Genomic DNA, 22,871 nt, shown 5'->3' with positions numbered 1-22,871 from the left:
CGCTTGTCACATATTGTATATACATAGCTCATCATATGATGTCTGTTTTTGTGATTAGATTATAGCTGGATGGCAGAGGAAGCATGGTGATGAGGGAGAAGTTTGGCTTTGGAGTCAAACAGATCTGAATTTGAATTCTGTGGTTCTTTTACTCTAGCATTGTGGTCTTGGGCAGGTCAGCCTAACTGCCTTAAACTTTATTTTCTTGTTAATAAAAAGGAGTGAATAATACCTACCTGGCAGGGTGGTGAGCTAAAGCATGCATAATAACATACCTGCCCCTAGTGCTTGGCAGGTAATAGCACTCTATAAGTCGTAGCTACGCTTTTCTTCGTTGTCTGTCTTGGGTTCTATTCTTACTCAGTTTTTAAATTTTTATTCTTTTTTGTGTCACTATTTGGAAAACAGTAAGCTTTCGATAAATCTTACTGAATTGAAATGATCTTTATTTTAATCCTTTTGCTTTGGTGGAGACTTCCATCCTTAATTTATGTTTGGGTTAATATTAAAATAAGTACATTCCTGAACTCATAGTAACTGACAGGGTACTGGTCTAAGTGCCCAGGGCACTTGATTTGGAATTTTTAAATTGCTAATAGTTTTCACAGGGCAGTTGTAACACATCTGACACACCCCACCCTTACTTTTTGTTACTTTCATTTTGCAGCTAATCGCACAATGAGTTTTCTAGCTAGCTTAGATCAATTTTCTTTCCTTTTCCTTTTAGGCACCAACAGAGAGGCAGCTGCGATACAAAGAAAAAGTTGCTGAACTCAGGAAGAAAAGAAATTCTGGGCTGAGCAAAGAACAGAAAGAGAAATATATGGTGAGAAAAAGTTAAATACTGTAAGAGCATGAACTCCTTTTGGTTTCTAAGCTTCTGTTTTTTAGATTTGCTGTTTGGTGTTCTCTCTAAGTAGAAGGACTCCTCTGTGGCAGTTGAGTTTACTGTATTCCCCCAAACCAGGCTGGTAAGAGTGGAAGCCAGAGGTCTTCCAAAAACAAAATACTTTTAGAATTTAGATGAAAAAAAAAGTTCAATCCTCTAGTTGTTTGTAAACTTTAGCTTTAAAGGGTTAAATTTACCCGTTCAAACAAATATCACAATGGCTGTATAAGGAAAAATGTTCAAGTTTAGCTGTAGTCCACTTATTTTGACGGAAAAATAAAATTCCTACATCATAAAAAGTATTCAGTGATATAGTCTATAAATCTTTTTGTGGTATTTTAAACTTTTTTGTTCTAGTTTTAAAATTTATGCACATTTGCAATAGAAAATAAAGAACAATTAAGTAAAGTATACAGAAATACACATTAATCTACTGCCTTAAAATAACTCCAGTTAGCATTTTGGGATGTACCTTACTTTTTTACATAATGCCTTATATACATCATTTGTTTATTACTATAAGTACAGCTTTGAATTCTGTTCTCACTTAATATCTTGAACTAATTTCCTCATTTTGTTAAAAATTCTTCAAAAGTTTTTGTATAAATTTAATTTTAAGTAAAGATTTACTTTATTGTAAACTTATTAACAAATGCTTACTGTTGAAAATACCAAAAAAATAGGGAAGAAAAATTCCGGTAAAAATGACCCTCCAAGACATTGTATAAACAAACCACTGTTGAGATTTTGGCCTGCGATCCACCGAGTCATTGTCCGAGGGTGCTTTTTATTGTTCCAGTGGAGTTGGAAGTCACTGGAGTAGGTTATTAGAAGTATGGTCTGTGGCTGACTTCTTAGGCAGTCAGCATGGCTTCGCTCAGACAAAAGTATGCCAAACGATGCGCTTACTTTTTTGGTCGTCTTCCCTGTCTTGAAAGCGACCTCGTGAGTGAGTGGAGATGGGCCCTCGTGAGATGAGGGTGGTTGTGGGCGGATGTGTAGCTGCGCGCCCACCCCAGATAGTGTTGGGTTTGTAGCGGAAGGGCTCTAGTGGTGGGCTGTAGGGTGCAAGGTGGTGTTTTTCTCTCTGTCTTGTTAAATGTGTTTATCTACAAGTTGGGTAGAGGTGTAATGATACGGTACCATGTAATTCCATTTATTGAGTGCCTGTGCTAGGCGCTGTGGTACCGTTGCCCCCATTGTCTTTGTAGCGAGGATAGATGGTGTTGCACCTGTTCTATACATGGGAAACAGGCTGAGAGAGGTAATTTGCCCAGAATCATACAAGCAGAAAGAATGTCTAAAGTAAAAGCTCCTGAAATTTATCTTACAAACATCTGCTTTCCAGTAGTTTGAGTGGTTATTTGGACCCAACCTTCCTGAAGCAAATGTTGAATGGTATATTTTTTCAAGCTTTAAAAAGAAAGTTTACCGTTTATAAGAACTTTCAGAGTAGGTAAAACTAACCTATAGTGATAGGAAAAAAAAGTTCCTGAAACTAGAAGTAGCTAATACTTAGAACCTAAATCTTAGGTGACAGAGCCCACATTCAGAAAGATAGCCATCAGATGGGCCCAGGTTAGCCGTAAAGAATTTGACTAGGAGTAAAGGTACTGGTGGATGGTTTCTTCATGTGCTAATGTGTGTGTGAAATCTATAATGTCCTTCCTGGGAGGGGCCATTCACTCCACCTGACTGCCATTATCTTCTACCCTGTGGGTGGGAGGTGGAGTCTGTGATGGAGTGGGAAGGGCTAGAGCCAAAGGTTTAAAAGGGAAATTTCGTTTGTGGAGTTTCTTTCCTGTGAAAGGATACTTGTAGTGAGTGCCATGGTAAGGTTTGATAGTTATTTAAAACTGGGTTGTGTTTATGCTTTTAATTTTCTGTGACTGTTCTCTCTTTTGTCTTGCTTAATATTTAGTAAAATATTTTTCAAAGAGTGGGGCCTGTTTTTCATTTGCACTTGGGCTGAGTTCTAAGCGAGAGCATTGCAATGCCTTCAGCGGACAGTGTAACGATGCAGCAGTTCAAAGGGAAGAGTTTACAAAAGACTGTTGATCCAACTGCCCGTTCCTACCTGCAGATTTTCCTTGCAGTCTAAAATCTTAGACTCCAGACTTTTAAAGATTCGTTTTTTTTATTTTGTGTTGTTTTTAAATGGGGGAGTATCCACCAGAGTTTCTTCCAGACCTCAGGAATCTGGGAATCTGCAGTGCCTTTGGGGTTGTTACATTTTATTAATTTGTACTGTTGTGCACATTTTCAGAGGGAGAAATGGACGCATGGGGTTGAGATTCTTGGGTGCTTGTTTAAAGGTAGAGAAGAACAGAACTCCCTTTTGGAGAGGTTGTAAGAGCATTTCCCTTTCCACATTCACCAGGATTGGTAATTGCTGTCTTCTGGCATTAACCTGCCTGATCAGTGGTATATCTGTTCCAGATTCCAGAGTGCCTAGTGTATTGCCTGGCATGCGGTAGGCACTAAAAAAAATACCTTGGCCCTCTGTTTGGCATCGTTGAAATGAAATAGATGATGTTCTTAGAAGTGGAGAGTATCGTGCTCTTGTTATTTTCCTAGGAACACAGGCAGACCTATGGAAACACTCGGGAACCTCTTTTGGAAAACCTGACTAGCGAGTATGACTTGGATCTTTTCCGAAGAGCACAGGCCCGGGCTTCGGAGGATTTGGTGAGTATTAAAGCCTTTAGCTGAGGACCACTCTGACGGGCACTGAGAACTGCCCAGGAAAATGATGAGCAATCAGTTTGATGGGAATTAAATGTACCTTGCTACTTGAATCTCTTTTCCCTTCCCAGCCATCTTAATTGAGACCATCTCCCTTCCCATTCATATTTAAAATTAATTACCCCTCCTCCTTTCCCTCAACCCTTAGGACTTTTTTCCTCCATCTCAATTCCTGGAAGGACCTGTTTGGGGATGGGTAGCTGGATAAAACGATAGGTGCCCCTTTGTCTCAGTTGAGTAATTTGCAATTCTGAGAACCTGCAGGCTGGGAGATACCCCCTGCTGTTCTCTTAACTCAAACAGGAACTCCCCTTTGCAGGGCTGCCTCAGCCCTCCGGAACAGCTGCAAAAGAATAAAGAGAATAGTGAAGGGGAGTGACGGGGAAGGCTGTTGTCAGATATTTTAGAATGAATGTTTGACACATCCAAGTTTTACATATAGGTTGGCTTTCTGTTTTGATTTTTATTTATAGTTTATTAACGTTCAGTTTTGATACTCTAGGCAGAATTTTTTTTCAACAAGTATGCTTAATGAAAACTGATTGATTAAACGTATTCAGGGGTCTCTGTAAAGTGAATATCTTTTTAAATTGTATTGAATACTTACTTCATTTAAAAATCTTCGAATAGGCTTGTTGAAAGTTTTGTGGGCATCAGGGCGTACTTGCTGTCTTGGCTGGGATGGGCTGCTCCTGCTGGTTTTCTCTGTACCTGGGAACCAGAACGTTTCCTAGGCTAACCTTCCTCAGTGCCCCACCTGGTTATGCTTAGAAACGGTTTCTGAAGGACCTAGGTTGAGAGGGTGGGTCAGGGCCGTGCAGATATGCATGACTTTGTAACACTTTCTGGAGACCTGTCAAGCGCATTCTAGATCATCTTTTCTGCTTGGTTTTAGAGTGTTTTGTAAAGGTAGGGAGTTAGTATTTGCGGTAGATTGTCTTTTATGATTCGGTGTGGCTCAGGCTGACAAAAACAAAATTTATCCAGAGACTGTGAAGTTAAAGAGATGAGACCCTCAGTGTGGTAGGTAGCAGAGAGAAGCCCTTCTTTACTGAGGCCTGTGCTAAGCCTTCCTGGCTGTCCATGTTCGTGTAGCCCTTAGCCCTCTTCGGTTTCGCGAGAGTTTAGAAGCCAAATGTGCCTTTTTTCCCCTATAGCCTAGCATGGTGACCTGCTCACCAGCTTACCAAAAAACCCAAAGATGATTATAGTTCGTCCTTGAACGACGTGGGTTTGAACTGCATGGGTTTACTTAAGTGTGGATGTTTTTCAGTAAATACTGCAAATGTATTTTTTCATTTCTCTAGCTTGTTTCATTGTAACACTACAGTATGTAACATACAAAATGTGTGTTAATCGACTGTTTGGGTTATCCATAAGGCTTCCAGTCAACAATAGGCTATTATTCGTATTTAAGTTTTGGCGGAGTCAAAAGTTATGTGCTGATTTTCCACTGCATTGGGGGGCGGGGCTTTGACCTCTAACTCACCACATTGTTCCAGTGTGAGCAGTAATCTGACCCTCCTTTGACTTTTGATTTCTTCTCTACAATAGGAGAAGTTAAGGCTGCAAGGCCAAATCACAGAGGGGAGCAACATGATTAAAACAATTGCTTTTGGTCGCTATGAGCTTGACACTTGGTACCATTCTCCCTATCCTGAAGAATACGCACGACTGGGACGTCTCTATATGTGTGAATTCTGTTTAAAATACATGAAGAGCCAAACGATACTGCGCCGACACATGGTGAGTTGTCTGGGATTCTGTGACCATCCATGGTTGCAATAAGCTATAGGATCTCTAACTTTTGACATCAGTCTGGATAACATTTATCCAAGCCTCTCTCAGTGGTCCACAATAATGGGATGGAAGGCATAGGAAACTGAAAGCCACACTTCAGGGGATGCAACCTGTGGCGTGGCTGGTGCTGGGTGGCACCTCAAGCAGCTGGTGGCCCTGAACCACGTCCTGTCATACACATCTCCCTGTCTTTTTTCTTGCTCCCTGCTCTTTTCTGTTTCTTCCTTTGGACATGAATTATCTCTGCCTTTAGTTTTTTTGTATCCCAGGCTAGATGAAAATAACTTTGGTGCCTTTTCAAGTTTAGTGCTTTTTGGTTTTATTGTTGACAAATAGGCTTACTAGATATTTCGTAGCTTTGAGCTATATTTCCTTCCCTAGTTGTGAAATGAAAAGTCTTAAAGAGACTTTCTGCCATGGAGTAGGGATGGGGAAATAGTAGGGGACAGAGATGAGTCTTTCTGACAGGGAAACCTTTCTTTTTTGTTTCTGTAGTCATAATATAATTTGGCTCTAAGGCCTTTTGGCTGCCTTTTCTCCTTCCATCTTTATTTCCCAGGATTTCCATATGCTGAGCCTCTGTAACGTAGGCTTCCCGTGGTTCCTGTTTTATACTCTTCTCCCCAGCTTGGTGATACTGCTCTTTTGGGTGTCCAGCTCGGGAGCACACAGTCTTCAGTGCTGTGCACACTTGATTTGTGGTGAGGCTGGAGCGCTGGAGGGGAGGCGGTGGGCGAAGTCTGGCGGGGCGCTAGGGCACAGGGGTGATGATGTGAAGGACTGGTCTCCGTGGTTGTAGACCATGGAGATAAACCAAGATTCGGTTTTGCCGTGTGGAAGTGAGGCTGGTGTTTTTATTGATGTGAACTGCCTACCTCCGCCCTTTGTCTCTTTGTTTCTGGTGGTTTGGTGGCACTAACCAACAAAACAGCCAGAGGGGCAAGAAAGAACAGTAGGTAGAGAAGATAAGAGGGTCTGGATAAATCTGGGGGTCGTGAACATTCCGAATTTTTGAGGCTCAACTGTATTATATGAGTTAAAAAACAGATTTTAGGAAATAAAAACCTATTTTAATCCAACTTCTGATTCCTGTTGCTTAAACGCCAAAATGGACCTTCTTTGGCCATATGGCTAACAGTTTTGGCTTCTGTTTCTAAACAAATAATTGTTGTGTTAGTGTGGCTACTGTTGGGAAAAGCCACATGACTAAAGGGCTGGTGATAGGGACAAATGATAGGTGGCGCTTTCTTGAAGAAATCCTAGTCAGCCCTGGCTGCTCAGTGGCTGAGTGGTTTAAGTGCTGGCCTGCAAACCAAAGGGTCGTAGGTTCGATTCCCAGTCAGGGCACATGACTGAGTTGCCAGGTCCCCAGTGGGGGGCGTGTGAGAGGCAACCACACATTGATGTTTCACTCCCTCTTTTTCTCCCTCCCTTCCTCTCTCTCTAGAAATAAAATAAATAAAATCTTAAAAAAAAAAAAAGAAAGAAAGAAATCCTAGTCAACATTTGGATTTACATGTGACAGATTAGGTCATGACTCTTGAGTTGATCAAAAGGCACAGTGAGCCCTGGCTGGTGTGGCTCAGTGGATTGAGTGTCCCCTAGAAACAGAGGGTCGCCTATTCAATTACTGGTCTAGGGCACCTGCCTGGGTTTGTGGGCCAAGTCCTCGGTGGGGAGCGTGTGAGAGGCAACCACACACTGATGTTTCTCTCCCTCTCTTTCTCCCTCCCTTCCTCTCTCTAAAAATGAATAAATAAAATCTTTTTTTTTAAAGGCACAATCAAATTTAATAGAAAATGCTCTGAATATATTCATATGCTTTTGAAATGTATTTACGTAAAACCTTTAAAGAATCCACCAAATAGCAGCGATTTTCAACTAGGGTGTTGCAAGAATTTTTTAAAACATGCAATACTATTTAGTCGGGGCAGTGATTTCTTTTCCCTTAGATTGTCAAATTAAAAAAAAAAAACCCAGCCAACACAATTTGCCGTCCCACTTGAGTGCCCTGTCTTGCGCCATAAATACACAGGTCGTATAATAGAGCTGCATCCTGTTGGTCACGTTGCATAATGTTGCGTCTACTTGGTTAATTTATGGTACCAGAAATCCTTAATATAGAAGTATAGGCACCTGATTTTTTAAAAAGGCACTTCGGTGCAAAAAGGGATAATTACTATTGTTATTGTTGTGTAAATCAGTCAAAATTATACCTGTTTTTGTCAGATTGGCAAAAAATATATTTTTGGTGTGCCACAGAACTTTAGTAATTTATGTGTGCCGTGAGATCAAAAGTGTTGAAAATCACTAATTTACAGCAATGGCTGTCTGGCTGCTTTAAATCTATTAGTTGAGAATAGGGAAAGGGGTACCTTGTGCCCCCTTGTGGCCAAGTGTCCCTGGGGCACTGCCGGTCCTCACGTGAGTCCCAGCTTCCTGCTCAGCCAGTACTCCTTGCCTTCCTCCCAGCCCTACCTCCCCCCACCCCCCAGAAGGACTTGCTCCTGTTTTCTTATATAACAAAGAGGAACACTTGGGGGGCAACCAGAGAAGTTACTGGTAAAGGTGAGAGTAAAGGACTCCTCTCTTTACTTAGCGACTCTAAGCTGCTTGAAAAGAAATAAGCTGCTTAGGAATTTCCTGTTGGCCCAGGCATTTTCTAATACGCGAGGGCATTTTTTGTTTATCTGGCTTTTACGAAGTAGATCGTTTTAATCTGGATTGAAATGATGCCAGAATATAATCCAGAAAACTTGTTCCAAACTGCTAGAAAATGTCACAAATATATTACAGTGATTTAAGAGCCTCAAGTTGTTTTACTAAAAAAGGAAACCTGTTTTGCTGCATGTTCTCAAGTGGGTGTCCAACTGTCATCTCAGCTGATGAAATTTGACCTGCGGTTCTCTTCCCCTTTGGCGCAGCCACCTCGGGTGGGAAGGTCTGTTTTCCTGATGTGCATTCCATTCTCTTGCAGGCTAAGTGTGTGTGGAAACACCCGCCTGGCGATGAGATATACCGCAAAGGTTCAATATCCGTGTTTGAAGTGGATGGCAAGAAAAACAAGGTAAAGAGTGGGGCCCTAGAACAGAGGGGGGGGGGTAGTATTGTACACTGACAGCTTCAGGAGGAGTTTGTTCTGTGTCTGTCTCACCTTGTAAAGAATGTAGAGTTCTTCTGTTGGCCAAAACACACAATTTCTGCTTCATTAACAATAGCGACCTGACCTTTAACTTTAGGCCCTTATCTTGTAAGTTCGGGAATCACTGGCCTACATGTGAACTCTCTTTTTTCCTGCTTGTAGATCTACTGCCAAAACCTGTGCCTGTTGGCCAAGCTTTTTCTGGACCACAAGACATTGTATTACGATGTGGAGCCCTTCCTGTTCTACGTTATGACAGAAGCAGACAACACTGGCTGTCACCTGATTGGATATTTTTCCAAGGTCAGCAGGATCTGGACATTAAGGAGCTAATACCAGTCAGACAGGGTGACTGGTGCTGCCTCATGAGGACTCAGAGCGCTGACAGGAAAATGCAGTGTTCTGGGCAATGAAGACAACCCTTCCCTTTAAGGAAAAAAAAAAAAGGAAAATCCATATCAAAGATTGTTTAATGAAAATGTGCCATTCTTTATTAAAAGCTTCTGGTTTGTTCATTTCTGGATTGTGGGTTGGAGCTGCCTATTAATTACTGGCCAGTGCCCTGCCTTCTGACCCACAAGCCCATGTCTTGTAGTCAGGCCAGCTGTTCTGGCTCAGCCCTCTTCTCTGTTATTAGCTCAAAACCAGGAATATTTCCCTTTTGCCTTCTTTTTAAAAGCTGGGTTCTTTCAACGATAATGCCACAGTGCCTTTAAAGACTCGAGGCCAGACTGCGCTGATGACTTTTTCATGTAACAAACAACTTTATTGAGATATCCCTATACTATACAATTCACTCATTTACATTAAAGTGTACAGTGGTTTTGGTATAGTCGCAGCTGTGCAACTTCTGCTCATCATCACATCGGTTTCCGTTGCTCAGTGAGAAGGCCAGTACCTCCAAGCCACACTCTCCCATTTTCACTTGAACCCTCGCTGCCCTCCTGTCTGTGAATTTGCCTGTTCTGGACATTTCGCATACATGGAACCATACAATATGTGCTTTGATTGTTTTCCACCTCCTTCCAGAAGGGGGACTTGCTGTTTCGGATCCCTCCCTTCTCCTGTAAGCAACCCCCTTTTGAAAAATTGCTTTTAAAGAGAGTGCAATCTAATCTTTTTTTCCCTGCTCTGTGACTAGAGAACCCAGAGTCAGCCCCCCTTAAAATGAGGCTGGAGGTCTCAGAGCTACGGAAAGCCTTGGATTAATGGCTTTGGCCATCTTAAAGGGTGTGTAACAGCTGTGAGCTGGACAGCCAGTCCCAGGGCTGGTTAGCCAGATACTTCGCAAGCAGCCTTATTTTGTGGCTGTGGGACTGCTGACACCTTTGGTTCTAAACCCGCATGACCTGTTCATCTGTTCTTGATTCTAGGAGAAGAATTCATTCCTCAACTACAATGTATCCTGTATCCTTACCATGCCTCAGTACATGAGGCAGGGCTATGGCAAGATGCTCATTGATTTCAGTAAGTGAAACTGCGCAGCTCCACGTGGCAGGGACCATGTGAATACCGTTGCCTTTTTGTCCTGTGGTGTCCACAAGTTCTGGCTTTAGCTGGTGTATACTGATGTAAAGTGAGTGGGTGGGCAAAACCTGAACATCATCAATTGGCCTGCTACACAGTGGCTACTCAGTGAATACAAGACCTTCAGCCTGGTGCCTGGTAGGCAGTGTAGAGGAGAGTAAAGTCAGCTTGTTAGGATTATCCCAGTTTGAGATTTATGACCAGCACATGTATGCACAGGACTTCAGATCTCCTCGTGGGTGTTAAGGATTTCATTTCTGTAAGGACTTTTCTGGAGGCAACCAGGATACCTGCTAAAAGGCTTTGGACCCCATTAATTGTGGCTTCTGTATTTGGGAATTTGCCTACTCGCTACAATTTTATTTGTAACCTCAAAATCAGTCCTCTTGGCACTTGGCTGTCATTTGTGGATGTGTGCACATTAGCAAAAAATAGGTCACCCATTTCCAGCAGAGGTCAAACAGGGCTCCTTGTTTCAGCTCTCTCAGTATAAACAAGTGTTCTTTCCATGGTCTGTTAGTACCACGTTTTCCATATATTTGTGCTTTTGTTGCTGATTTTAAATGGTCCCTAAGTATAGTGTTGAAATACTGTCTAGAAAGGCCTTCATGTGCTTTACAGAGAGAAAAAATAAGTGGTAGGCTTCATTCAGGATAAGTTATTGTGCTGTTGGCTGTGAAACCAATATTACTATGTGAACAATAAGTACTAAACAAGGTATTGTTAAACAGAAATACATAAACAAGGTTACATACTGACAGGTTGATGAAAATGTGACCAGAGGCTTGCAGGAACCTGACTCTGGCTCCCTAGGAGCGGCGGTTCATTATTCTTTAATTCAGTATCGGCAGTGACTTTAGAGAACTGAACTGCAGTGAGTGAGAACAGTCGACTGCATCGTGTTCACTGTCGATTGACGTATGTTAGTCAGAGTTAGAATTCTTAGAGTTCTCAGGGAAGATTGTGTATCTTTAATAGGTAGCCCCTATTTTATAAACTTGATTTTGTGGAAATTTTGAAACGTACAAAAGTAGAATAATAGTATAATAAAGCTTCCTGAGTGGTTTCTGTCTTATGGCCAATCTTGTTTTACCTATGTTCCCACCCTCAATCATTTCAATATTTCTGGAAGGACCTAAAAAACACCAAAAATGTTCTTAGTATCATAAATTACAGTGTTTGTATTACCCTGATACTGCGATTTTGTTCTTGAGGGAAAAAATACTACTTTCACTCAGATTCATATAGAATTGATGTATTGGAATTGACAGATGTGGCTTGTAAGACACTCTTAATCTGAAAGTTCCCACTCCATCTCTTTTTCTTCGCTGTTTGTTTGTTGAAAGCAGGCTAGTTTTCCAGTAGTTTCCCAGACTATGAATTTTACTGGCTGTGTCCCCGTAGTGTTGAATGGTGGATGTTCAGATGTTAGAGCTGGAGGCTGCTTCAGATTTGGGTCCCCCCAACTACTTCATAGGTAGTACCGAGATAATCTGTTCCTTGTTTTTCCCCCTTTTTAAAGCCACTTTGTTGAGGTATAACTTACATAGCCTATGCTCATCCATTTCAAATGTGCGGTTTAGTGACTTTTTGCGCTTACAGAGTTGTGCAGGCACCCTCACAGTCCAGGTTTAGATTTTCGTCTTCCTCTCCAAAAAACTCACGCTTACTAAGTGATACTTAATTCCCCATTTCCCCGTCTCCCCACCTCTAGGCATCTACTAATCTACTTCTTAAAAAATAATACTTTAAATTTTTCACTTACAGTTGATACTAGTTTCAGGTGTACAACATCGTTATGAGACATTTATATAACTTACGAAGTGATCATCCCAGTAAGTCTGGTCCCCGTGTGGTACCATGTGTAGTATTACAGTGTTGTTGACTAACCTACTTCTTGTCTCTACGCATTGTCCCATTCTGGGCATTTCATATAAATGGAGGCACATAGTGTGCGCCCTTGTCTGTGTGGCTTCTTCCCCGTGGCATAAGGCTTTCAAGGCTCATCCATGTTGTAGCATGTGTGAGCACTTCGTTGCAAGACGGTCTTACAGCACTGAAAGAGAAAGAATAAATGACTGGTGCTGAGACATCCCAGCTCTTCATCTTTAGACCTTTGTCTTTGAAAATCTTTTTAAGGTAATTGGATTATGGGTCATATTAGGGGAAGACAATATCAGGACTACTAGGTCTTCAGAAAAATTCATGAGGTCCTTTACTAGTTTATTGAAGGATATGATAGGGATATGTACAATGAATGAACATCCAAACGGAAGAGATGTACTGGGCAAGGAATGAGGAAGGGCAGTTTCCACACCCTCTCCGGGCTCACCTTTCTCCTTGTGTCTCCACTTGTTCACCTACCCCGAAGCTCTGATGAACTTTGAAGTTCTAAACTTGGAAAGTAAAAGCTCTATAACGAAATGGCTTCCCTACCCTGTTCCCAGTGCACACCCACAGATAGCCATTGCTATTAAAGCTTCTGGTGGAGCCTTCCAGAATTTCCTAATGTCTATTGCAATAAATGCAAGTGCACATCTCCCTGCTTGCTTATGCAAAGACAGCATATTCTACGACAGTTATGTAGTCCACTGAATAAATAAAGTTGACTGAACCCCAATTGATACTGCAAAGTACTGTAGTTTTTATACCTTCTATATTGGCACATTGTTATTTTCTAATAAGATGTGATACAGTGTTGCTAAAAAAAAAAAAAAAAAAAAAAAAAACCCCACACCGAAACCAAAAGCTGTGTGTTTGTTCCCCGGTAGGTTATTTGCTTTCCAAAGTGGAAGAAAAAGTTGGCTCCCCGGAACGTCCACTCTCAGACCTGGGGCTCATAAGCTACCGCAGTTACTGGAAAGAAGTGCTCCTTCGTTACCTGCACAATTTCCAAGGCAAAGAGATTTCTATCAAAGGTTGGTTTTTGACTCTAGAGTGGTTGTTATGCAAGATGCTAACATCACTGGATATCGACTTTTCCATTTGGCCCTGTTCATGCTTTATAACCCGCAAAGGTAATGCCCCATTCTGTGTCCTGTCTGAGTTTGACACCAGGCCAGCTGAGTCTGGCTAACTTGAAGTTTTTTGGCACATACAGGAGCTTCTAAAACATCCCTGTGTGTTTATGCAAAGGTAGAAGAATTTAATGTATGTCTTTGACCTTGATTTCTGTAAGGGCTGAGAGTGGTTTCTTGCTGTAATAACTGTCTTCTGTAGTTATTGGGACTGGTCGAAGGAGTGCTTTGTAAACTCTTTCTGAGCGGGTTGGGTTGAGTAGCAAAGGCTCTAAGTCTTTGGAGTTCATTTGGATGTCCTGTGAGGGAGGGAGCTGGGGGGGGAGCCTGACGAGAGTCTACACTTTTGGCCGGGTTCTCAGTAGCTCTTCTCTTTCAGAAATTAGCCAGGAGACAGCTGTGAATCCTGTGGACATTGTCAGCACTCTGCAGGCCCTGCAGATGCTCAAGTATTGGAAAGGAAAGCACCTAGTTTTAAAGAGACAGGTAAAGTTTTGTCAGCTGCTTGCTCATTGCTGAATGTCCCTTTAGGCCTAGCAGAGCAAAGTGGGGCCTTAACACTCAAAAGGCAAACCTCCCTTCTTAAAGGAGTTTGGCTACCTGCACCTTTTTAGATGGTCCCCTTTCTTTAGTGCGCAGCGATGCCTCCGACCTTACCCTTATCAGAAGCTTTTGGTAAGCTTGTCTCCTCGTCTCATCGGGATGACGCGCGTTAAGCAGCGCTAGCTAAGCAGCTGTGTGTTGGACAGCACGTCTGTCATTCGGAGATTCGCTCAGGTTGCAGAGCATTGCTGTCTGTAGAGGGGGGTGAACTCCAGGCTTGTGGAAGTGGTTTCAAATTCCTGGAAGAAATGCCATCTCAACTTAAACACGAGTAAAGTTTTTTATAGTTCACTCACACTTAGCATTGGGGAAGGTGAATAGGGATTTTCAGGTCTTACTAAGGGTGGAGTAGAAGGGAATGGATTTGTAAGTCTCAGATCATTTTTTTACACCTCAGTAGAGTGTTGAACCTTTGGTGATTCCTTCTTTGCTAACATGCATTTTGGAATTCATGTAGAAAGCCATTTTAGTTGAATGTGTGTAACAGTTTTTCCCATTTTTTCCTCTAGGACCTGATTGATGAGTGGATAGCCAAAGAGGCCAAGAGATCCAACTCCAATAAAACCATGGATCCCAGCTGTTTAAAATGGACCCCTCCCAAGGGCACTTAAAGTGACCTGTTACTCTGAGCCAGCGAACCCCAGCAGTAGGAATCCGTACCCTAGGGATCTGTCTGTCATTTCTGTTGCTCTTGTGATTGGCAAGTACAGTGTCCTTTGGGAAGGCCACCCCCTCAGGACTGTCCTGGCTCCGACCTTTATGTACACTGCAGACGCTGGTTCTGAGGAACTGTTGTTTCGGCCTCAGTGAGGTTGCCCGGATGGGATCTATATCAGACTGGAGTGCAGGTCCCTCGTAGCACTGACCCAAGGTGTTCTGTTTGGTACTGTACCTGTCCAGTCACCGGTTCTCTCCTCATGTTCTCTTACCCCACGAGGTCGTGTCGTGTCTCCTAAACTTTGTCATAGTGCTTCTTGCCGCCTCGTCACCAGACCTCCAAATACAGTTGCCACTACCGGGACCTTTCCAATTATTCCTGACATGTGTTTTTTGGATGGGCGGGGAAGAGGTGACACTTCTGTGTGTGTGTGCCGGGAGGGGTCTCTTCCCTTTGGGTCTTGTCTCACTTTAAATATTTTCCTCATTTTTATGGAAAGACCTGTTTTGACCAGTATCAGGCTGACCAGAGCCAGACGTTTTGGAAGCCCCACCCTGAGAGTAGTCTCGGTAACAGCGCATCATCTCTCCGGATGAGACGGAGAGAAGGAAGAGGTGGTGCTTCTGGATTTTGTGTTGAGTTCACTGGAGGGCAGTGGGCCATGTCTTGGTGGAAGGGAGTCAATACTTTTTACCTCACCAGAGAAGTGCCCAGTAGTAAATGTTTTCTTCCCACCTTACTTCCCGCCCCTTTCTGTTCGCAGGTGCCAAATAATTTCCAGTTAGTTCTCCCTATCGCGCTGCACGTTAACTGGGTCATTAACTGCACAGCCCTGTTCACCAGTGCAGGTCTGATCCAGCACACCTGCACTTCCACAGAAGTCGCCCTGATTGGGTCTGAACACCCTCAGAGAAGCGGGAACTGACTGACAAGTGTCTCAGCCCCGGACTCAGCGGGGCAGGCGAACGGCTGCCCCGCCAAGTTTGCTTCTCTTCTGCAGTGCCTCGCCCTCCCTCCGGGGCTGAAGTGCTCCTGCCCTTCCAAGAACAGCTCCGCCTCCATTCCCTCTTTGGGGTTTGCCACCGTCCCCCCATCCTCTGGTCTCCTGTTTTTGGTATTTAAGTGAAGGAGGAGATGCTCCCTCTAATTTTGCTCCAGCCCTTTATAACCTGCTATCTTGGGGCAGCTTTTGATGTATGACATGTCACTCTTCCCAACTTGGTCACTTCCAACACTGCTGTCTTCATGTGGAGCCCTGGCCACACTCGCGACTCCGGTCATCGGTGCCTTTCTCTGGTCATCCCTGTGCACTACTCACACTCCCTGTGGAGTGTGGGGAGCTCGTTTTCAGCATGTTCGGTGGCAGCTCCCTGCCAGTTTCAGTGTCACTTAAAACTTACCCAAAAGCGACTTCACTGGGGGTTTTCTTAAGGGGTAAAGGCCTTTTACAGAAGCTGACCCTTCCCCACATGTGGTAGAATGTGCTGTTCTATATCTACTCCTCAATAAAGCATGTTCTCTGCTCAAGTCTGTTTCACTCAGAAGTTCTCATTTGTTATGAAAACGGTGCAGCTGACCTGCCCACTAGCAGGAAGTGCACTTGGGGTCCTTTTCCCTCGCAGTAAACTATCCGTTCAGGGATGTGGTTTGTGGCTGTGAGAATTTGTTTCTCTGATGCAGGCTGTCTGTAGAGGGTGTGTTCACTCTGAATTTGTCTAGGTGGTGGAATAAATTCTTCCTCGCTTTGGTTCCACAAGGGCTGGTCAGTATTAAGCATTCTTTCATTGAGTTCATTCTCCGATTTCAAGGGCAAAGGAACCAGCAGGAAGTTAGGGTAGGTGGGGTACAATTGATACTTGTGGGAAGGTGAAAACAGGTGTATCCCTTCTTATCTCCGAGCTCATGAGCCAATAGTGAGCTGTACCGCCTCTGAGAAGCACTACCTCTCCGGTTGTGTCATTTCTGAAAGGAGCTATATGTTCCTGGAGCATTTGTGGAGTGCAGGGAAAGGGAGGTTGGGCACATTTCTGACAGAAAGGGGGGTGGAATCAATTGCTGGGGTGGTCTTGCTCACGGTGGCCAGTAGTGGTGAGAAGAACCTATCTCTGGGCACCCCCTTGTTTGCAAGGGTAGGGTCCTGGGTGTCACTCAAGGGGTTTGGGAGCTGGCGTGAGGAGAAGCAAGGTTACATAAAAAGCCCCTTAACATTGATTGACCTTAGAATGGTGTATGCCCAGCGTTCCCTGCTCTAGATATTTGCATCAAAGGGAATTAGGCTCTCATGTTTTAAAAACCTTGAAGTAGGTAAAGATTGACCATGAGAATGGTATGCTGGGAGGTCAAGGCACTTGAAGGTTTGTGCATATCTAGGTCCCCAACCTCTACTGGTTGCCCCCTGCCTGCCCTTCACCTAAAAATACAGTAAGTTCTCACTTAATGTCATCGATCGGGTCTGTGATTTTCAGTATGTTTAACAAGACCATGGGCTAATCGATGTAAAGGAGTTAAGCTCCTGTGGCATCTAATCAACTTGAAACGATGTTATTCAAGGAGCTGCTTGCTGTAAAAGAGATTTCTCTTGTTTAAATCACAGGTGCAGGGCCAGAGTGGTATACTCTCGTCAGCTTTCAGTAAGACGGCCTCCCCTCCCACCGCTTTTTTACCTGCACAGATGAGCTCGGCTCCTTAGGCTCCTTCATTAGAAGAGAAGTCTGCAGTTACTCCTGGGTCTGACTCCTGAAACCCCCCAAATGAAAGCACTTTATGTCTGGGGGAGGGGGAGAGCCCTGCTGTGTGCTGGGTACCTTCACTGCCCCATTTGACCCTCCTGCTGGCCTGGAACCCCAGGTGACACAGTCGGCAATGACGCCAGAAATCTCATTCGGGTCCAAGTTGGACCATTTGTTTCTACCATTTGTTTTCTCAGTTTTCTTGATTCTCTAGGGATTAATCATCTCTCCTAGTTAGATTCCCTTGCTTTACCCACAGGCTCCCATGCTTCTAGTGGCTTCCACTGCAAGGCAAATAATGAAACTGGTGAAAACTTTCAGACAAGACCTGATTTTAGTTGATTCTATAAGAAGCAGTTGGGGGCCAGAGACCTAAGTGAGGAAGTGGAAGCTGTGCCTCATTCTGGCTTTGCTGCTGGTTTCGGAATAAACTTGAGTGAGCGCCGTCCCATCACTGGAGTGGTTTCCTTCCGTCCTCACCACACCACTGCTGTAAGGTGGGCAGTTTTTTTAAACTAATTTTTTAGAGAGGGGGGAAGGGAGAAACATCAGTTTGTTCCACCTATGCATTCATTGGTTGCTTCCTGTATGTGCCCTGACTGGTGATCAAATCCACAACCTTGGCCTGTGTTGGGATGACCTCTAACGAACAGAGCTACCCGGCCAGGGCCAAGGTGGGCATTACATCCCTTTCTACTTAAGAAGATTTGAGGCTCCGAACCTTGCTGCTGAGACGTAGGAGCAGAATGAGAGCCCTGCTTCTCTGGCCCCAAACTCCGTACGTGACATGCTGCCGTGAGTCATCCAATGGCCTCTGCGCCCGGCTTCCCATTTCTCACCAGGGAGTGACGAGTCATTAGTGATCTTTGACAATACGGTGTGTCCTTTATATAGCAAGATGATGCTTTTGACTTGTCCTCAGCTTTGGTTTGTCCCTGTAGTTCTGGGCAGGTTGCCTGGCTGGGGTTAGGAATGTCCTCAAATGGAGTTCCTGTGAAGCCAGTTCAGATCAAGGTTGGGACCACATATGAAAAACCGGTATAGAGAAACAGACTGCGGCTTGCCCACACTACACCATTTCCTTCTGGAATATGGAACAAATGGAAAGGGCCTTTTTGGATGTATATTGTACTAGTGACTTCCAGGGTAGTGATAAACATCCCTGTCTTCCTTTGAAGAGCAATTGATAAGTCATATGACATTCAAGAAACTTGGGCCCTGGCTGGTGTGGTTCAGTGGATTGAGTGCCAGCCTATGAACCAAAGGGTTGCCAGTTCAATTCCCCGCCAGGGCACATGCCTGGGTTACAGGCCTGGTCCCCAGTAGGAGAATACATGAGAGGCAACCACACATTGATGTTTCTCTCCCTCTTTTCCTCCCCCTCTCTCTAAATGAAATCTTTATAAAACATGGGTTATGAGAGGTGCTAAGATCAAGCAGCAAAGCTCAGCAGTGATCCTTGCTTTTGAGAATCTTAAGTATCGGGTCTTCTTTTAAATGTACATAATATACACAGTTGTGTGTAGTTGAAAAAATTGAGCCCTCGAAATCCGTTCGTTCCTGGACTGAGGTGAAGAAATAAGATCCCCTGGTTGGAGAATCTGCTTCCTGCCTACCTGCACGCACAGCAAGGCCCTTGGCTAGTCCTTGGAGTGTGCAGGCTCAAGTAACCTCCCGTTGAGTGGGGGAAGTGGTAACTAGGGAGAGGCCTGGCTCCCTGGCTCTCAGCATGTTTCCTTTATGGCCTCACAGTTGCACAAAACACTGTTGAGGCATTTTGCCTGTTAGTGAGAAGAAAGTGAAAAGTAAACAAGTGCCAGGAATTCTAGAATTTTAGAAACTACCTTTAGCTATGCGTTGGAATCATGGACTTACAGAATCAGGTCGCCACTGGTTTTACATCAGCACTTTTTGCTGCACACTTCTATGACAGCCTCTCCTCCAGACTGTTTCCTACTGTTGGGGGCAGGATAATTGCCCACTTCCTTTGTGGTATCTTCAACCAAATGCCAATAAAGGTTACTGAGGAGGACAGAAAGGACTGCCCGCTGGGGAGCGATGCCCCCGGAGCTGGAATGGCAGTTGGTCTTCTGCCCTGTGCGGTCCCTGCAGATGCAGGTCACGCTGCCCCTGCTGCGGGGTAGGGGTGGGTTGGTTTGTGCCCGCGTGTGGAGAAAATAGCATACTATTGCGCAACCGTGGCTCTGGTACCCTCCGAGATGTTCTCTGTGAGAGAGAAACACCTTTATTCTTGACACGTCATGTTCATTCCAAGAAGCCAGTCTTTCTTAACTGGGTGTTTGTTTCTGGGAATAACTCACTTCATATTTATCCCAAAGTTATTAGAAACCTACGCTCTTATCTCACAACAAAGGTGTGGTAGATCATCTCGAGTGTGGGCTGGACTTTGTACTAAATGTGGCAAAGTAATATTTTGGAAGTTTCCACTTTTGCTCTTGGAAACCAGCTGACAGGTTCCCAAACCGGAAGCTTGAGCTGAACTGAGTATTTTTTGTGAGGGACCACATAGGAGAAACCATGTGCGGGAGAATGGAGGGGCTGCAGCCAACAGCACCAAAACCGCAAGTGCTGGCTGAGTGCAGCCTCCCAAGTGGGCCCTGCCGATAGCTAGCGTGAAGCTAAAGAAGCGTCCGGGCGGGGCCTGCCCCCTAGGGAATTGTGAGAAACGCTGCTCTCGGAGGCCGAGGGTAAGTGAAGGAAGAGCACTGTTGAAACCAAAGGGCTGGTACTCGGTTGGGCCTTGTAGGTTCCCTTAACACTTGCCTGTGATTAGAGGCCAGATGTGCCCAGGAAAGGGACACCACTTTGTGTGACTCCAGGGGGCACTATTCATATTCCATATAATGGCACCCTCAGAGCCTCTTCATTCAGCATATCTCAGCTTGTCAATCAAATTGCTTCTGAGCGCCCTGCCTGGCCTTAGAATTCTTGGCTACCTCCTCATGGAAGTGGATAAGGAAGAGTGACTACCCTACTCTCGAGACATGGCTCATCACTTTCCTACTCAAGAATTGATGTGGCCCTGGCCAGGGTGGCTCGGTTGGTTGGAGTGTTGTCCCGTAGACCAAAAGGTCGCAAACTTGATTCCTGGTTAGACACATCCCAAGTTGCAGGTTTGACCCCCCGGTTGGGATGCATGTGAGAAGGTAGCAGATTGGTGTGTGTATCCCTCTCCCTCCCTCTCTGAAAGCAATGAAAAAATGTCCTCGGGTGACATTTTGGGGGGGGGGGATTGACGTGACTGCCCGTTGTTCATTGGGTTAAGTTCACGTTCTGGCTTTCAAGTCTCCTCATCTACACAGCTGTCTCTCATCACTCCCCGCACACAGCTTCGCTGGGCAACTAGAGTAGTCGCTGCCCCTTTCCTGTTTCCGCTGCGAATCCTCCCACCTCAGCGCTCCCCCAGGTGTGTCCCATCAAACACAAGGCAGTGTGGGCACAAGGGGCGCTTGGAAAACACCGAGTTCAGGTTGGGTATCAGTGTGTTCCTTGACTTCAGGGTCTTTCAAAACCTCCCTCTTGGGATTTCCATGAAGGGGAGAGAGTGCAAGGTTTCCTGGAGTGATTTGATCTGGGAGGAGCCTCTTGAAAAACCAGTATGCCGGGGCAGAGCAGAGGGGTCGGGGAGGGGTGGCAGACATTTGGAACTTTCTTTCCTACCTATTCAAGCAGGCCCAGCTAAAAAGGAATTCCTTATAAAGTCTCACAATTCCACCTGGGTGTACAGTTGTACAATTCCACTTGCATGTACGGTTATGGCGTAGACCGAGCAAGTAGGGTAGGGGTTGAGTGTGTTTGGAGTGAAGGCGCCTGGGCTCAAAGCCTGGCTCTGCCATTTCCCCCGTACCTTCAAGCATCTATAGAATGAGGATAGTAATTATGAAGGTAAATAGTCTTGCAGAATGGCTGATGTGTAGATATTTTTTTCATGGACCATTTGGGAACTGGATGTTTAGCAGTGCTGGGGCAGGGTTCAGGCAGGAGAGCCTGAAGGGAGACCCTGAGGCAGGCAGGCAGGCAGGCAGGCGTGTGGTGTGCGTGGGCACCTGAGAGAAAGCCTGGGGATGGGTGAGTGAGGCAGCTGAGGGGGAAGGACTAGAGCACAGGGCCTTGGAGGCCTGGGCAAGGCTGTCGGGTTTATGCTAGGAAACCGTGCACACCGTAGCCAGTAGGGGCTGGAATGGACGTGATCTAATGTCCCACTTTAGAACGTCCCGTTCTGGATGGAGAACAGACTAGGGTGAGTCTGGCAGTGAGATGGAAGCAGGAGGCTGCTGTGAGGGGTGACAATGGCTTGTATTGACGGTGGTAGCAAAGGTGGCAAGATGCATTCGAGATAGGTTTTGGGAGACCCAACCACCAGGGGATGTGTTAAATGTGGGGAATGGGGGGTCGAGGTAACTCCCAGGCTTCTGGCTTGGGCAGCTGGGTACATAGAGGTGCCATTTATAGAGATGCCAACGACAGGAGGAGCTTCGAGGCAGGGGGTCAAGGGTTAAGTGTTTGGATATGTTTGAGAACTACGGGACATGCATTCCATGACCAGTAGCTGCTGTCATTTATTTCAGTTACTTGTGTTAAGTTTGGCTCCTTCGTGGCACCCTGAGGACAGGAAGTGAAAGTCCTTTGTCAAAACAGTATTAGGTGCCAGGCACTATTGTTGGCACTGGGATAAAGATAAGGAAGACGTGTTCCATGTACTTGAAGAGATAAAGCATTATAACAGCATCATGTAAGTGCTGTAATGAGAGATCGCCAAGTGCTTCGGGAACTCAGAGGGGGGAGCCAATGTTTAGTGCCTGGGCTGGGAGAGTGTTCCAGAGACATTGACCTTGAGGGAGAATTCACCAGGATGGGAAGAGAATGGCATGGGCAGAAACCATAAGCTTGAGTGAACACGGTGGGTTTGAGGAAGCTGAGTGGGGAGCAGGGCATGGCCTTTACCCAGAGCAAGTCCATCTCGACTACCCTAGAAGGTGGTTAGTTCTTGGGGGACAAATTCTAGTCTCCTATTTCCCTCTCCCAGTCCCACCTGGATTTCCAGTGAAGTGCTGGCACATAGAGGAAACTCACTAAATAACTGGTGAATTTAGTTTTTCCTAAACATTCCAAACTTCAAACATGAATAAAATCTTTAACCCTCTTGCCGATCCTTCAAGCTGGGTCATTAGCGAACCACCTCCTGGCACTGACCCCAGCATGGGGTAGGGAGAAGACAGCAGGCGGCCTGGTGGGGCAGAGGTCAGGAGTGGTGGGCGATTCTACAGTGGTGTCAGGAGCGGGTTGTGTGGTTCCTGCTTATTGTATTTCTCACTGGACAAGGGTAAGGTGTGAGCGGAAGAAAGAGGCTTGGGGGTTATTCGGGGCTTACGACGAACAGCTTTAAGGCAGATCGTTTCACTGCAGGTCGAACAGAAGAACCTTGCTGGTTGTACTGGCTCCATTTGGCCTCCTTTGCGGCCTCTGCTGGTCTAACACCCTTGGCACCACCTGAAAGGCCTGCCCTCTCCACCAATGCCTCCTTCTTTCCCATGTTCCCTTCCCTTTATACAGCTTAGTGCCACACTCCCTTCCCCCAAGAATCAGATGCCCCCAAACACTCATAACCTATTACCTTCTTTTTGGAGACGGACACAGAAAAGGTCAGTGTTATGTAGCCTAGTGAAATAATGAATCCCTTTAACTGCTGAACCCACGAAGCGCCCAACTCATTCCTTTCAACACCTTGATGTTTGTTACC

At 45.0% G+C, this 22,871-nt stretch overlaps 1 protein-coding gene across 2 annotated transcripts in view; it reads left to right on the top strand.

Annotated features, from left to right (window-relative positions):
• KAT7 (lysine acetyltransferase 7) overlaps positions 1 to 15,908 on the top strand; it is a 32,581-nt gene extending 16,673 nt beyond the window's left edge. For both annotated transcript variants that reach the window (XM_024573002.3, XM_024573003.4), the window contains 9 exons: positions 728 to 826; positions 3,467 to 3,577; positions 5,189 to 5,380; positions 8,412 to 8,501; positions 8,739 to 8,879; positions 9,950 to 10,043; positions 12,875 to 13,021; positions 13,500 to 13,606; positions 14,233 to 15,908. In XM_024573002.3, coding sequence (XP_024428770.1) covers positions 728 to 826; positions 3,467 to 3,577; positions 5,189 to 5,380; positions 8,412 to 8,501; positions 8,739 to 8,879; positions 9,950 to 10,043; positions 12,875 to 13,021; positions 13,500 to 13,606; positions 14,233 to 14,334 — 1,083 coding nt within the window. In that variant the 3' untranslated portion in view covers positions 14,335 to 15,908. The remainder of the gene's footprint in view (positions 1 to 727; positions 827 to 3,466; positions 3,578 to 5,188; positions 5,381 to 8,411; positions 8,502 to 8,738; positions 8,880 to 9,949; positions 10,044 to 12,874; positions 13,022 to 13,499; positions 13,607 to 14,232) is intronic.
• The last annotated feature ends 6,963 nt before the right edge of the window (positions 15,909 to 22,871 follow it).

This window comes from Desmodus rotundus, chromosome 9 (assembly GCF_022682495.2).
Source record: "Desmodus rotundus isolate HL8 chromosome 9, HLdesRot8A.1, whole genome shotgun sequence".
In the NCBI taxonomy this organism is placed as follows: Eukaryota; Metazoa; Chordata; class Mammalia; order Chiroptera; family Phyllostomidae; genus Desmodus; species Desmodus rotundus.
Note: the sequence above shows the minus strand (reverse complement) of the source record. Positions and strands in the feature narration are given on the sequence as shown.